Source organism: Taudactylus pleione, unplaced genomic scaffold (genome assembly GCF_031769625.1).
Source record: "Taudactylus pleione unplaced genomic scaffold, aTauple2 ptg000021l, whole genome shotgun sequence".
In the NCBI taxonomy this organism is placed as follows: Eukaryota; Metazoa; Chordata; class Amphibia; order Anura; family Myobatrachidae; genus Taudactylus; species Taudactylus pleione.
The window spans coordinates 3,320,541-3,334,878 of NW_028284423.1; the positions used below are offsets into that span (position 1 = coordinate 3,320,541).

Here is a 14,338-nt window from a genome sequence, read left to right on the forward strand (position 1 = left end):
ATCTTCTTTAGTAACGTTGATGTAGCTAGGCTCATACATAGCCTTTTACACTAGGTATATGGACAACCTACTTCTATTTTGGCAAGGCACTAAAGAGGCATTCATAGATTTGATGGAGAAACATAATAGCAAAGATCATCCAGTCAAGTTCACATACAGTATCAGTGATCAGTGTATCAATTTCCTAGATGTGCAATTGTCCATTAAAATAGTAAGATATTGCAAGCTAAACAAGAAGTCATTAACTTAGATAGGAATAGCCTACTTGTTTCCAAGCCAATATTACCATGGGTTTGGCAATATAACCCGGCGAGCAGTGAGATGAAGAGCATCTCTAAAAAAAAACAACTATGGCCTATGATATAAAGTGATAATGATCTGAAATTCAAGGACACAAGGATAATGCCATGTTATAGGCGTAATAGAACCGTAGAGAGATAATTATTATGACAGATATTGCTAACAATATACCATTGACAAATAGCTTTTTGCCCACTAAAATTACTTGCCTGTAACAGCAAGTTCGTGATTTACCAGATACTGTGTCCTTGCGGATTATCGTATATTGGTAAAACTGAACGAACATTCAAAGAGCGCATGGCAGCTCATCGCTCCACTATTAGAGCCGCCATTACCGATGGCACGTCACTTTTCTAGTGCTTCACATCCCTTGGCATCGCTCAAATGTAGAATAATAGACCATGTCCCTTTGTCTGTTAGGGGTGGAGACCGTACGCATAGATTGCTACAGACCGAACTAGCTGGATTTACAAATTAGGTACCCTCGTTCCCAATGGACTTAATGACCATTTGGGGTTAAATAATTTTGTTTCGATATTATGAGCATAGTGTTATAGTTATAGGTGAACTAGCCCATTGGGGATTTTTGTCACATACTAATTAGAATCATATCTGCCTTTGCTAGCTATATAGAGGTTGCAGTTGACCAAGTAATTGACCTTAGAAAATGTACGTCTCATGATTTGGTACGTTTATGGGATAAGACATTGTTAGGGCATATAGGTGTAGCTATAGACTGATTCATTGTTTATATCCTATGTATTGCTATGTATGTAATGCTTATATATCCTTTTTGATGATTATCTTTTTGATTGTGGTTAGTAGCTGCAAGACAGCGCCACCTTCTGAAAGTCTCATTGCTGTGTATTCTTTGTAGCATTGGGGGTTGTCTTGGGGATGGCACGGATGCTTGACTCACTACTTGGAGTGATGTCTATTTTGCAGCACCGCCGGCCGGGTGTATGTCCTGCTTCCGGGTAATTGCGTACACGAGGTGATGGGGCATTATATAAGGTAAGACAGATTTATTATGCATTTTGATGCTGATGAAAGTGCCATGAGCATTAAAGGCACTGAAACGTTGATATATACCAATATGCGGCTGTGTCATAATTCTATATGGACCAGGAGTGCTGCACCACCGAGCAACTTTGTATGTATTTATTTCTGTGCGGGCATCCAGTAGTGTATTCCTTTGAAAGGGAGAGCCGGACTCTGCTAATTTTGGGGTAAACTTGTCATATATTAAACCCTTATAGTTATTACTAAACGCCTACATTGGGGAAGCCGATTGAGCATTTATTTTGCTGTGTTTTGTTTCCATTGTGTAGGATGATAGCAAACAGGCTCAGTTTCTAGCACTGGCTGTTGTTTACTTCATCTCGGTGCTCATGGTATCTAAATATCGAGACATCCTGGAGCCTCAGAATGAGAGGAGGCAGCCTCAAGCGAGCACTGCTTCCAGTGACATGGAGAATGGTAGTGGCGATACTGCTACGTTAGGATTACAAGGTAGTTTATACATGTAATCTAAAGAAATACACAAACTGTCTTCAGAAGCTGCAACATGGCTCAGTTGTTTACTACAATACAGAAGTATTTCTGTGTGGGTTATCTTCAAATTCTAAATTGATGTCACGTAATTCTTTAAGGAGGGTTTACGGTAAAAATAAAAAAATCCTCTTTTATGATGATCATTTTTTATGTTTTTGTTTTCCTTCTTCCTGGTAAAAAAAAATGTATATCCCCTCAAAAAAAACGAATTCAGGTACTAGACCAATTAATCCAAAAGACTTCCGAATCATGCAGCTGTCTAATGGGATGCAGCTCTCCCCCGAAACAACCCCCACCTCCCCCCTGCTCCCCAAAAAGAAAACATCGAAAAAAGGGAACTGCAGTTTATATTAAAAAATAAACCAGTGTAAAATACCTAAACCATTTATTAACACAATCACAGTGAAATTAACCAGTATAAAAAACACCTAAAACATACAACAGCAACTACTAGAAAAATTATTGTAAAATAATTCTTAACCTCTACCTAATATAGGCAGAGCGATTGAGAAGGCTTCTCAAATTTTGGTCTACAATAGCAAGTGTTGTGCTGGGTACACATTGGCAGATATATTGGCCGATCAATTGATCTGCCAATATATCAGGTGCCCTTCAGTCAGTTTGTACCAGCGTTTTGTCTGTGAACGATGTAGTTCAGACGTATTCAGTCGGCTGTGCTGCACAGCCGATGCCCAATATACCTGCATATATATTGGGGCACCGTGCTGTGTGTACAGGCGGTCAGCCAACCGCCCGTACACCTGCGTCGGCAGCCGCGGGGAAGGGGGCACGACATGCTTCTGCCCAGCGGGACCAGCCCCCTTCCAACACACAAAACACTGATGATTTGTATGAACAATCATCTGCAGATATCTGTTCAGTGTGTGCCCAGCTTTAGAGTTGTAACATTACACAGGTGATTCTACTACTAGCATGAAGACCAAATAGTTTTTATCCACAGCATTGTCTCTCCAACCTAGATAATTAGATAAGAAGGTTCATTAGGGGATCAGAACATACCACCAGTAGTAATAACTCTCCATTGTAGACTAATTGTGTATAATGGCAAAAGCAAATTAAACAAGTTGTTCTTCTGTTGAGTACACACTGATAGATATCTTGGCAGATCAATTAATCGGCCAATATATCGGGTGCCCGTCGGCCAGTGTGTACCAGCGATATGTCTGTGAACGACGTTGTTCAGACATATCGAATCAGCTCTGCGACACAGCCGATGGCAGATATTTCTGCAGATATATCTGTCCATCGGTCAGTGAGTACGGGCGGTCTGGCGACCGCCCATACACTTGCAGCAGAGGCTGCGGGGTAGAGGCCCCCCGGCCAGCGGGACCTGCGGCCAGAGTCAGATGATGATTGTTCAGTGGATATGAATGACCATCAACTGCAGATCACTCATACCCAGCTTTTCAGTGTATGACACAATGTACACAGTAAGCACTGAGACCAGCCAAAGGTACAAGTTCATTATGAGATTAGCTATTGTTTAAATCAGGGGTGGGGGAACCTTTTTTCTGCCGAGGGCCACTTTGATGTATATAACATTATTCGTGGGCCCAATGCAGGCCACGCCCCTCCTCATGACATCACACAGGGGCATGGCCACGATCGCCGGTGATTACAGCAATGCCCGGAGCATCTTGAGGATGCTCCGAGGAGCTGTAAGGGCAGCGGTGTGACCATCTGAAGTGTCCTTAGGACGCACCTGGCGGCACTTCTGTATAGATTTTGGCTGCAGGGTGCAATTCTAGGCACAGTGCTAGCCAGATGAGGCTAGCCGAAAAAAGCTCAGAGGGCCAGACCAAATGATTCTGGGGGCCTTGTACAGCCCCGGGCAGGAGGTTCCCCATCCCTGGTTTAAATCATAGTAATACCTTTTAAAGAATAAATCCTATGATATTGCACAGGTTCATTATGAAACAAAACATCCCTTTAATAAATAAGACTCTGTTATTAGTCAAACAAAGACTGGCCGTTCTGCCCATAATAGACACATTTTAAAAGCGGAGTGAGTAGTCTAAAGTGCAACCAGCAAGTAGTCTCTGTGGGGTTTCTAGTATAAAAATTGTTCTATTTTCCCAGATCTTGATAAAAAAAATTGTTTGTGTTCTAGAAGCACTCACTGTTGGTCACCATGTAGTTGATAGCCTTGATGCGTGTCTCTGCACTCAGCGATTTCTTTAGAAGGAGATGACATTGTAAGACTCTGCAATGTTGCATAGCACATTATGCTGCTCTCTCTCTATAATGTGTTGTAAAGCAGAGCATATTACTGAGCAACAGGTTGGCTGGAGAGCTGCATTGACCCATTGTTTACCATGCAGACAGGGAGCAGAAAGCTGAATGTGGGCCTCTAAAGAGGTAATGAAGAAATCTTAATTCAGGTTGACAATCCCACTAAAAATGACACCCTGTTTGCGCTACAGCTCTCCTTTTTTAATTTAACTCTGCTTGTGGCCTTTTATTTTTTCATGTTCAAATAATTTGTTTGGGATTATAAATATAAATTATAAGAGGTCTAACTTGACCTGTTTTAAATAGAATAGTGCTCCCGAATGCTCAGTGAGACTGGTTGTTTTATTGATCTAAGGTACAGTGTGTTTGTCAGATTATTATTAAATATTCGATTTCTAAGCCCCTTCCATCAAATATAGTAAACAATACTGGCTTGATTTTTATATAGATGTTTAATTTGTCTTTTTATTTTTGTATGGGTGTTTGTCTGTAGATGGCACACAAGTTGTAGCACCAGCCACCAGAGATGATTCGGAGGGCACCATATCTGTAAGAAGGAGAGACTCTGGTATTGGCGAGGAACCTGTTTTAGAACCTAGCAGCAATTCAGATGCTGATGCTGGGACGAATCATGTCAGTTCAGGTCCTGATGCCGTTAGTGAAGTCTTACACACACTGTCGTCAGAAGTCAGGAAACCACAGGAGAGTGGAAATGATGGTGTAACTGAGCAGGCACCCACCAAAAATGTGAACGTAAAGGACATTCTCCGTAGCCTGGTCAGCGCGCCAGCTGAAGAATCACCGATAGATCCTGCTTTGTTACCACCTACGTTTCTTGGTGCACTGGGTGATCCTGCTGTGGACCATGCTGTGCAGTTCCGATCGTTTGACAGGTAATTTATTTTGTTGTACCAATATGTAGTATGTGCTAAAAGCAAAGTAATAGATTTGTTAGGATACATTCTTAGTTCATTGTACTTTCTTCTATACAAAGTGGGCAACAGGCCTTCTTATGTTGGTGGAACAGTCAGATACAAATATTAAGTACATAAACACAGTGAACTGAAGACATTTGGTAGTTAAGCCGTCACACACACACTCATATAAGTTGAACCTACCTAGACCTGTTCCTGATAAATGCAATTATCATTATCCCATGTACATGTTATGTAACACTATACTGTATTGCTTTGCACTACAGTAAAGAAGTTCTCAAACTTAGCGGTGATCTATAATATGTTATAATGAATATAGATTTATTCTCATCAAACGTGTGCATCTACCCCACCTTGTGTTAAGTAGTAGAGGAGCACATGTTAAAATCCCTCCCCAGACCAGGGGGCCCTGCAGGTTCTTATTATAGTCCTTCCGTTACTGTCCATGGCAAGTAACACCTGACTCCAAATCCTAAGGGTGGGGAGAGTAAGTTAGACGTGTTACTGTTTAATCACAGTAGTTGTTACGTGGATCAATGATCCTTCAGGCAACCACACTTTACAGACCATATTAATGAGTGCCGTTTGTGGGTAATGCTCCAGAAGCTAAAGGTCTGACGTGAATGGCCTCTTACAGACTTGCTCTGCCAGAATACCAACAGCATTGTTCTTGTTGAATTGAACCATGACTGAAGAAAATGAAAATGACATTCATCAAAAAGAAAAAAAAAATAATATATATATATTTACCTTTACCCACGTTTCATTTGTGTCTGTTATTGGGACCAGTGCGTCCAACCCTTCAGGGCTTCTGAATTTTCTGCCAATGTATGAATGTATGCAGTGAATGTTACTTTCTGAAGAGTAAACCCTTGGCTAATGATGCTCCGTATCCCTGTAGCTTTAACACCAATCAAGAGGATATGACCAATCATAATTAGGTAACAGAATGTGACTGACTTTTAATCAGAATAAACTTTTTGAGCTGAGATGGTTGCTTGTGTGTTTAAATGCTATTTTGCTACATAGTAAAGGAGGGGACATTATGGACTGTGACTGTGCCTTGATGACAGTCTTGGTAAAAGTGTCCTCACACTATAGCATCCTTTTTCAATAAAAATGGACTGTAATTGCCTAATATTCAGTGTTTCAATTTCCTTTTTGCCTTATGGATGCTGTTGAAATTCAGCTGTAACTGATGCATTTGGGCTCCTTCTACTCACAAAATAGGGCTTCTTTAATTACCTGTTTGTGGCCTTTTAACTGTGCAGTCCAGAATATACATTTTCAGGGGAATTGGTCCTTTGGGATAAATGTACAGTAATTGCTTTAGGTAGTGGAATGTGTATTGTTTTTGTCTTCTAGATTTCTCTAGAAAGTTCCATACAATTAAGATACTTGTCCTAATATGTAACCAAACAAAACTGTATTTGCTGCCAAAAATTGTTCCAATGTGAGTTTTGGATAGACTAGAAAATAGAAAACTATTCCCAGCTAAGCAGACATCCATATGACCATAGTGAAGGTGCGAAACCCCTCATTAAATGGTTTTAGTAACAGTCTTCCTTCTGTGGAGACTTTTTGGTTTCTAGTTACATAAAACTAAATTATATCTGTCTGGATTTCAATCTATATTGAAATACAAAAGCATACCTAGCTTTCACTTATAGTTAGCCTGTTTACTGTAGAGTTTTTATCTAACTGGTGGGGGGTTTGGAAAGCTGCTTTAATATGTGTTCTTTATTTTAAGGTAATGTATTGGTGTGATTTATTTTAGATTTGCAGAACATGTATTCTTAAATGTGCCAGGTGGGTTGTGGGTAAAAGGGAGTCCAGTGTTGTGCCCAGGTATGGAAGCTGATTGGGTACACATTGTTCAGGGGAAGCAACAAGAATGCATACTGGAGCCATCCAAGTAGTGTTTTTAGGCTAGGCTAGTGCCACCTCTTCTGTTTACTACACTTGTCCTCTAAGGTAGGCACCTTGGCTTATATGACTGGTTGCTGGAGTTCTGGATCTGGATATATGTATTCATAGGTATATGTATGTGTGTGTATGGCTCATATGCTACCAACTCAGAAGTGGCTGAGATACGTACAGCTCTGTACATGGACAAGTACATGGTTCAATCATGTATTTATTTATTTTTTTTAAGTAAAATTACGCCCTATTTTCTTCTTTCAAACTTTGCATCATCCCCTATGAGTCTGTTGCATTTGACTATAAATAAGAATTGGTGGACTATTTATCCCTTTTTAATTTGTACTTTTCCAATAAAGGGCAGTTTTCTAATCTGTAGAGTATTTAACAAAATCGATTGCATGTTTTAAAAACATGCTGTTTTTCATACTCGACGTCTTGGTCCGGTGGCAGGGCAGGCCTTAACCACTGTACACTCTTAAATGTAAAGACCCCTTGTCTGCTAGTTCTTCTCATGTATCCTTTAGTGCGGTGTCCCTGGGAATTTCAAAGCATCCCTCTGATCCTGCATTTATCTCTGGAATGCTTTGTCAGAAATCAAAACTCTCCTCATATCTTAAGGATTATCATGTATCCAGCTATAGCTGGAAAGTATACAGTAACAGCTAGGCTAGTGCATTTCCACTGAAATACTGCCAGGAGAGCAGCTGCTGTATGCAAGGTGTACACATTAGTTCCCATGTTAGTAATGTCCCCGTTATCCATCTTAACATCCATTTTGGTGATTAGTGGGTGCCTGAAATATATACTGATAAAGTTCAAGGTCTGGTCTGGTTTCTTGTCTCCTACTCTCTGCAGAAAATGGGAATTGTTAAAATGTCTTTTACTTATTTATTTCTAATGTGCTCAATGGTCATTCTTTTAGATAAGCCTTTCAAATGACTCCAGATGATGAGGCATTCTCTAGTATATGTACATTTTGTTCCATAGGATTAATGTGTGGTTTGAAACTCGTAAGGAAACAATTGATAGAGATTGCTGCATTAAATATAGAAAGACTGGTCAGGATTAGGCATGGCGGCAGTGTATTTAGGAATTAAATCGTATGTATAAGTGGGTTTCGGCAACATGTACAAATGCTCTGTGTAAATTGAAATTTAAGTTCTTCATTCTTGCTACAAATATTAAAGGACTTAAAATATTTATTTGAATGCAAGTTTAATTATGCTGTAATGTCTACCTTGTGACATGGATGAGGTGTGAACTACTTAATTGCTTGTAATTATTTGAATGTAAATTTACTCTATCAGTCTCTTGAGTATACACCGTTCTGCCACAACATTAAAACCACCTGCCTAATATTGTGTAGAACCCTTGTGCCTTCAAAACAGCCCTGTCCTGTAAATTGCGAGGTGGCGCCTCCATGGCTCAGACTTGTTTTTCCAGCACATCCCACAGATGCTCGATCAGATTCAGATCTGGGGAATTTGGAGGCCAAGTCAACACCTTTTATCTTTGTCCCTCAAGCCATTCCTGAACAATTTTTGCAGTGTGGCAGGGTGAATTCATGTTGAAATGAGGCCATTGCCATCAGGGAATACTATTGCCATGAAGACCAGGCCACCACCTTCCATTGCTCCATGGACCAGTTCTGACTCTCACATGCCCATTGTTGGCGGTGACTAGGGGTCACAATGGGCACTCTGACCTGTCTGCGGATACCCAGTAAGCTGCAATGCTTTGTGTGCTTTGATACCTTTCTATCATAGCCAGCATTAACTTTTTCAGCAAATTGTGCTACAGTAGCTCTTCTTTGGGATCAGACCAGACGGGCTAACTTTCACTCCTTATGCTCATCAATGAGCCTTGGGCGCCCATGACCCTGTCGCCGGTTTATTAGTAGACCTTCCTTTCATTGCTTTTGGTAGGTACCACAGCATACCAGGAACACTCCATAAGACTTGCAGTTTTGGAGATAAACTGACCCAGTCATCTAGCCATCACAATATTGCCCTTGTCAAAGTCGCTCAGGTCCTTACACTTGCCCATTTTTCCTGCTTCTAATACATGAACTTCAAGAACTGTGTTAGCTTGCTGCCCTAATATATTACACCTCTTCACAGTTGCCAGTGTAATGAGATAATCAATGTTATTCACTTCACTTGTCAGTGGTTTTAATGTTATGGCTGATTGGTGTACAGATGTGTCCTTCTACATCTCTCCTCAATATGCCACGCATCACTACATGCCTGTCATGAGTGAGCCCCTAGCTCCTGTGCAACTCTGCTAGCGTTGGCCGTCTTTTTTTTTTTTCTTTGTAGAGAATGCTTCTAAGTCGCAATGCGATGCGACTAGGACGCATCAAGAGACACTGCTGATCAATATTATATGTAACACTTCTATATCTGTGTGTGACTGAGTCTGTATACAGAACTTGGCATGGCGCTTCATCTTAGCACTTCATATGCTGGTGCAGAGACTCAAACAGATATACAAATGCCATAAACTAACACAAGAAAAACTGAGCACTTGTATAGGTGCACTTAAGACCTTGTTTAATATTTAAAATGAATACACTTTATTGGTATGCTTTAAAAATTCTATTAATAAAATATAAAAAACTGTGAAATATGTTAAAATATACAGTAGGAAGTGAATAAGAAACAGAATGTGCATTAAAATAGGTTCTAAAACCTTTGGCTGCTTTCTGTTTTCACTGTTATAATTTGCATAATAAAGGCTACATAGCCTTCACTTCCTATAATTTAACATATTTCACAGTTTTTGATATTTAATTTTTAAAGCATAACAATAAAGTTTATATTAATTTCTGAAATAAGGTATTTAGTGCACCTACACAAGTACTCACTTTTTCTAATGTAAATGTTTATGGTCTCAGCAGATTAGTGGGTGGCACCTCATTATTATCAGACAGGGATTTTGTTATTAGATCCGAATAAGAGAGAGACATTGTACAGTATGAGAATAAGACTGTGTTCATACACTATTGTGGATATAAGTGTGTGTGTTTGTGTGTGTGTATGCGTGTGTGTGTATGTGTATATATATGTATGTGTGTGTATGTATGTATATATAATTATAATGGCACAGCCGTGCACTTATATTAAGGCTGGATGTAAACAAAACAGAAATCTCCATAGAGAATTCCGGAGGGGGAGGGGGGGGCATGGTGTTTATGGGGTTACACACCTCAAAAGCTGTTGAAGGTACCAAGCTGAAATTTGGCATGGACGGGTAGAGCTGTTGTTCGGTGCTTCAGGTGGGTGGAAAACAGTTGGGCTGATGGGGGAAGAGACAGCAGCACGGATGAGGGGGGGGGGGGTGCGCGCAGAGTGCGGTGTATGGACTGCTACAGAGTGGTATGGACCCAGGAAGACAGTGCTGTGCAGATGGATGAAGACAGATTGGTGTGTATGAAACAATACTGGCTAGCACGAATGAGAGAACACACAACAGTAGGGATTGGGGAAAACAAATTGGTGTGGATGTGTGGGTAAACAGTGGTGCGGATGTGGGGGAAGACAGAGTTGTGCAGAAGGATGAAAGAGTGGCAAAGATGAGGGCAAGGCAGAGCGCCATGGCTGGGGGGAAGTAGTGGTGCAGATGTAAGGAAACAGAATGGCACAGATGCAAGAAGACAGGGCAGTGCAGATGGGCAAAGACAGATTGATGCGGCTTAGGGAATACAGACTACCACAGTTGGGAGACCACACAGCAAGATAGAGCAGCATGGAGGCATATAGGGGAAGAAAGTGTACGTGCATAGACACAGTAGAATAGTTTCAGCAATTAGGGATCTGAATGTGTTTTCTGAATGAAATAGATGTATTGAGTGAGAAGGATGTTGCAAGCCAGTGGGATTGTTGTGTTGACCGAATGGGAAGATTGTGGGCACTGAGTGGGATGTGGGAGCCACATAACTGCTCAGACCTCAGTTGCATAGACTGCATGTGTGTATTCAAATGAGCACACAATTGTGTGAATTAGCAGCTCCACCATTTTGTGAGTGACGGCAATCTCACTCACACTGCATCTGTAGTTAACCACAGGGTGTGATGGCATACCATATCTGTATTGCGCAAGGAACACGTCCATTAAGGCGTCAGCCTTAATGATCAGAATTTCATTGCTTTTTTAAGTTTGAGTGGCAGAAATTCCGAATTTGCACGCCGAGTTCGGATTTTTCCCTCCAAAAAAACGGAACTCAGAAAGAGGCTAAACGTCATCTTGCATGTAATTCTATGTTTAAGAAGTGTGTTGTTCTTATAATTTACTTTCTTTATGGGTTTTCTTTTTGAAGTCATCTGTAGGACCATGAGATAATATAAGAAACTTGTTATAATGAAAAAACAAATGTGTCCACATTCATCTTACTTCCTTGCGCGGTAAGCAGCCCTTCTAGTCGCGCAATGCTGTGGCGTGACTCTGATAATCCCTGCATTTTCGGTGCAACATCTGCTATAAGTGATGGGCACCCAGCAGCGCAGACTATGGAATAGCTCACGATCGTTTAGACCAGAACTGTGGGCGTGAAAAAAAAATGTAATTCCCACCTATGAATGTCAACATTATAAATGTCGACATGACAGCATTCCAGTGTCCTGCATGACCAATGAAAAACATACATATTGGCTCCCACATAAAAAAAAAACATACTACATTGGCCTCCACAGGAATAAAACACACTACATTGGCCTCCACAGGAATAAAACACACTACATTGGCCTCCACAGGAATAAAACACACTACATTGGCCTCCACAGGAATAAAACACACTACATTGGCCTCCACAGGAATAAAATTCACTACATTGGCCTCCACAGGAATAAAACACGCTACATTGGCCTCCACAGGAATAAAACACACTACTTTGGCCTCCACAGGAATAAAACACACTACTTTGGCCTCCACAAAAATAAAACACGCTACATTGGCCTCCACAGGAATAAAACACGCTACATTGGCCTCCACAGGAATAAAACACGCTACATTGGCCTCCACAAAAATAAAACACACATATTGGCCTCCACAGGAATAAAACACACTACATTGGCCTCCACAGGAATAAGACACACTACATTGGCCTCCACAGGAATAAGACACACTACATTGGCCTCCACAGGAATAAGACACACTACATTGGCCTCCACAGGAATAAAACACACTACATTGGCCTCCACAGGAATAAAACACACTACATTGGCCTCCACAAAAATAAAACACACAACAGTACAAGTGCGCTGAGCTGACAGCCGCGGCACACTTGACAACCGCAAGCGGCACACTAGTGTGCCACGGCACAGTGGTTGGAAAACGCTGATGTAGAATATCAAGCAGACAAAGTGCAAAATCCTACCCATGTATATATATGTGTATGTATGTGTGTGTATATATATATATAAAATTTATCTCTAACTTCACCATACTTTCTATATGCAGTATGAATTCATGTACAAGTAACCCAGGCAAAAAACTGTTAGTCAGCCAGATAATAGATTTATCTGACCTCAAGACTATCAAGCAAAGAGTGGAAATTAACAGAAAATGAGTGCATGTATGGGACTTATTGATTATTACTAATAATTCCACCAGTGATTAAGCAGAGAGTCAGAAGGAATTGCCTTTAGTGGTTAGGGCCTCTGGGATAAATAGATGTTGAGGATTTGGCGGTCTTTGGGCTCCTATCATTGTGTACCACCAGTGTAGACTGTTTAGTGTAATTAAGGTGAAGAACTGGATTCAGAGTAGCCACCTTCTAAAATCTGATAAAACTAAAAAATCACCAGTTGTGCGGGAATGGTCTCTGCTGTACAGGTTTATGTCTTTTAAGCACATGTACTTTTAGCTAAGATGTAATATAGCTAGGTCTGGTGATCTGTGCTCATTCAACAGGCAATAATTATCTGCACTCAAAGCCTTCTTACAGTTCAGCATAATTGGGACTAATAACACACTGACCTTATGCCTGAGAATATTTATGGTCGCTGGTCTTTTCACCCTTGTCCTGTCAGAAGTGATGTAAGCCGCTCTTTGAAATCACTGCCTTTCTCAATATTGGGAACTTAAGAGATACATTGCTTTTAAATATGACAGTGGACTGTTAAAGTGTAGCTAAATGTTGGATTTTGCAGCATGGTGGAACTTGCATGTGACATTGTATAGAAAGAGCTATCTGATTTATGGGATTAAGTTCCTAATGGTCGAGAAGGCTTCCACTGAATAATTGGCTATCGCTTTATTCACTTGTCATGGTACAATGACTTGTGTATTAAGGAAATGGGGTTTGTTAGAGGGAAGGAAGCCTTGCATGTCATCAAGAATCAAGGTGTCTCAGAGGACAACGTGATAATCAGCTTTGCCGGCCTTGAGAACAGATTTGATTTGTGATGCCTACTGATAACATCTAGTTAACTTTTAAGCAAAAATAATGAAAAATGTGTATATGGAATGAAGTGGATGTCAGATTTGCTTCTTTGTATTAATCTGTGGAAGTCTTTATCTATGGGAGCAGTTGTTTTCAGCCTGTGTACACAATGTAGTGTGTGAGTATACGATATTGCTGTTTTATGTGTACAATTATACTATCTTGTAATAAGTAATACAACAGTATAAATAGCTAAGTACAAATACATTGACTATTTTTTCTCTTTTTGTGTTTAATTATATATATATATTTTTAGATTTCATGATTTGCTCAATTTGTTTCAGAAATTATCATATTGTTTATTCCCCCAGTATTAGTTACTACCTATTGAGAGCAAGGTGTTACCCCACTGGTTTTAATTTAATGCAATACTTAGTAAATACAACTTACTACTAAAGCCTTAGAACTAGCAGTTAATAACCATTTGCCTCTGTGGTGGTGTTTTCCTCAGGAGTGTTGTTATAGCACAGAAGAAGTCTGCTACCTCTGCGCCATCCACCATCAGCGCTGTACCCCATGCAGTCAGTGTGGTGTCTTCGGTGGAAGCGTCCCAAAGTGCAGACGCGGACAGAGACTCCTCTGGTAAGTTCTTTATATTCTGATTCACAACATGATCTAGCATGCAAATGGGACTGACTCTCTTTACAAATGTCTGGTCTATTTTGCATTCAAAGAGTAAAGTTGATGGTTTATTGCAAATTATTGTTAGGTTTGTTTAAGTGCAGATGAAAGTTGGGTTTAATACCCTCTGTTGGCAAAATACCTACATCTTACAGTAGTTGCATGCTGCCCAGGCTAGTAAACCTGAAGGTTTGTGAATAAAGACTACTCTGCATACTGTAACTTTTGTCACATGGCAGCATTTCTTTTTAAACACATGAGTGCAAATTTGTAATTTCCTGATTTTTTTTTTTTTTTTCACATCAATCTA

At 40.3% G+C, this 14,338-nt stretch overlaps 1 protein-coding gene across 2 annotated transcripts in view; it reads left to right on the plus strand.

The window, feature by feature from the left end:
* The window catches only part of LRBA (LPS responsive beige-like anchor protein), a 626,758-nt gene that overhangs the window by 114,208 nt on the left and 498,212 nt on the right, over positions 1-14,338 (plus strand). For both annotated transcript variants that reach the window (XM_088448343.1, XM_088448354.1), the window contains exons 28-30: positions 1,632-1,812; positions 4,601-5,000; positions 13,859-13,989. In XM_088448343.1, the coding sequence (XP_088304469.1) occupies positions 1,632-1,812; positions 4,601-5,000; positions 13,859-13,989 (712 nt within the window). The remainder of the gene's footprint in view (positions 1-1,631; positions 1,813-4,600; positions 5,001-13,858; positions 13,990-14,338) is intronic.